Source organism: Eimeria tenella, genomic scaffold (assembly GCF_000499545.2).
Source record: "Eimeria tenella Houghton genomic scaffold, Eth_scaff1412, whole genome shotgun sequence".
In the NCBI taxonomy this organism is placed as follows: Eukaryota; Apicomplexa; class Conoidasida; order Eucoccidiorida; family Eimeriidae; genus Eimeria; species Eimeria tenella.
In genome coordinates this window covers 158-2,824 of record NW_013543877.1, presented here as the reverse complement: position 1 = coordinate 2,824, position 2,667 = coordinate 158, and the positions used below count along the sequence as shown (strand labels likewise).

The 2,667-nt window shown below is 55.0% G+C and overlaps 1 protein-coding gene across 1 annotated transcript; it reads left to right on the top strand.

The window, feature by feature from the left end:
* Positions 1-691: 691 nt before the first annotated feature.
* On the top strand, positions 692-2,369 carry ETH_00005520 (small nuclear ribonucleoprotein, putative; the record flags this gene model as incomplete). Its single annotated transcript, XM_013379094.1, has 3 exons — positions 692-754; positions 1,134-1,518; positions 2,050-2,369. 3 exons carry the CDS (start codon positions 692-694, stop codon positions 2,367-2,369), a joined length of 768 nt encoding a protein of 255 aa, XP_013234548.1.
* Positions 2,370-2,667: the final 298 nt, after the last annotated feature.

The following is a 2,667-nucleotide window of genomic DNA, read 5'->3' as shown; positions in this document are numbered from 1 at the left end:
CCAGCTGGTTGTGCTGCTGCTGGTGGCTAGCTGCTGGCGTCGCTTCTGGCTAGCTGCTGGGGTGTTGCCTAGCTGCTGCTGCAGTGGCTAGCTGCTGCTGCAGTGGCTAGCTGCTGCTGCTGCTGCTGCTGGAACAAAAGAAAATAAATTTGAATGGAGAGGGAACAGAGTGGGGGCTGGCGCTGCGGTGTCTGTTCAGTGCGTGTGGGGGTGGGGGGCCTCTTTTTGAAGTTCTTTTTGCAGAATAAGTTGGTTAAAAATTGAATAGAACAAAAAGAAGCAAATGGGCTTAAAGGAAGGGGTTAAAAGGGGAAAGCTGCAGCAGCAGCAGCAGCAGCAGCAGCTCGGGAGCCGCGTGAAGGCCCCAGCCCCGGGGCCCCCCTTCCGGGGGCGGCCTCTGCAGCAGCTGCAGCCGCTCCTTTGCGTCTTTTGGGTTTTAAATGAATTAAATTTCATAAAAAGGAAAGTTTGGATGCATTTGTTGTGGATTTAGAGTTGGTTTGTGGCTCGCGCCGTGTTGGGGGCGCAGCAGCAGCAGCAGCAGCAGCAGCAGCTCGTTTGGGGGCGTGCCTTGCAGCCCCGGGCTCTAGACTGCAGCGTTTTGACCCAATTAAAGCAGCAAAAAGGAATTTAAAACTTTTTATTCTTTTCTTTTATTATTTTCTCCATTTTTAAGTCCAAACAATTCAAAATGCCGAGCAAAAACGCCCGCCTGCAGCAGTGGCTCAACTACCGCGTCCGCATTGTCCTCCAGGTTGGTTTTTCTTCATTTTGCATTATTTTTTTTAATTTTTAATTTTTAATTTACTATTTATTTATTATTTATTAATTGCTCTTTTGTTTGCTTCTTATTTGTTTGTTTTTCCGCTCATTTGCCCCCACCTTCGGGTCCTTTTCAGTTTTTTCCGAACATCCTGCTAATTCATTTCTCGTTTTTTCGCACATTTGTTTGCATTTCTCGCGTTTAATTCATTTACTTGTTTGTTCATTCTTTTATTTATTTATTTGTTTGTTAAAAGCCGATCTTTAGAGTCCTTAAATCTGTCTTTGGCGGAAAATGCGAAAAGGAAACTTTCCAGCATTCGTGGGGTAGTTGGCGCACAAGTGCAAAAACGTGAAGTTTTCAACATAAGCGCAGCAGCAGCAGCAGCAGCAGCAGCGACTCGAGCACAGCAGCAGCACCAGCAGCAACACCGCAGCAGCGGCTGCAGCGCAGCAGCAGCAGCAGCCCCAGAACCCAGCAAAAGCAACCACCACCACCTCAAAACCACCACCATCACCAGCACCAGCAGCAGCAGCAGCAGCAGCAGCAGCAGCAGCAGCAGCAGCAGCGTGGGTGTGCGCTGCAGGACTCGCGGATGCTGGTGGGGACTTTTCTGGCTTTTGACCGGCACATGAATTTGGTGTTGGCGGACGCGGAAGAATTTCGAAAAGTGAAAATCAAAAAGTCGGAAGCAAAAAAGACTTTTGTGGAGGAGAAGGAACTCAAAAGGACCGTCGGATTCATCCTCCTCAGAGGCACGCTGCTGCTGCTGCTGCTGCTGCTGCTGCTGCTGATGGTGGTGGTGCTGCTGCTGATGGTGCTGCTGCTGGTGCTGCTGATGCTGCTGCTGATGGTGGTGGTGCTGCTGCTGATGGTGGTGGTGGTGCTGCTGCTGATGGTGCTGCTGATGCTGCTGCTGACAGTGCTGCTGATGCTGCTGCAGCTGCTGCTGATTGTGCTGCTGATGGTGCTGCTGCTGCTGATGGTGCAGGTGCTGATGGTGCTGCTGCCGATATTGCTGATGATGATGATGTCTTGCGGCTGCCGATATTGCTGATGATGATGATGTCTTGCGGCTGCTGCTGGGCTTTAGTTGGTGCTGGTGCTGTTCATTTGCTGCTGCTGCTGCTGCTGCAGCGGTATATTTGCTGCAGCAGCAGTTTAGCTGCTGCAGCAGCTGCTGGAGCGTGTAGTTTGTAGCGTGAGTTTCTCGTTTTTGGCGCCTGTGCTGCCCCAGGGCCTAGGGTTTAGGGTTTAGGGTTTAGGGTTTAGGGTTTGTGCTGCAGGTGAAAACATTTGCACTTTCATAGCGGAGGCCCCCCCGCAGCAGCAGCCCAAGAGGCCCGAGGGGGCCCTCGCGGGCCCCGGCCGGGGGGCCCCCGCAGGCCGCGGGGTGGCCCCCGTGGGGGCCCCCCTGGGGGCCCCCCTGGGGGCCCCCCCGGTGGGTTTGGCGGGCCCCGTGAGGGGCGTGGGGGCCCCCGCCCCACACCAGATGATGGGGGGGCCCCCCATGGGCCGGGGGGGGCCCCCCATGGGGCCCCCCGGCATGCAGCCCCCCATGGGGAGCATGCCCCCCATGATGAGGCCCCCGGGGCCCATGATGTGAGGACCAGTGGTCACGCGCGCTGCTTCTGCTGCTGCTGCTGCTGCAGCAGCAGCAGCAGCAGCGCTGGAGCTAGAGGGAAACTGAGAGGGACTGGGGAGGGGCCTTTTAATTCGATAAGACAAAAACGAAAACGGCAGCGAGAGGAGACAAAAAGGTCCACTGGTCACCGCAGAAACGCATGCAAACTGCAGCAGCAGCAGCAGCAGCAGCAGGGAGGTGGGGGCAGCAGCAGGGCCCGGGGAGCCCCTTTGTTTGTTTTGCTGCTGCTGCTGGGACCCTGGAGTTCTATTTATTTATT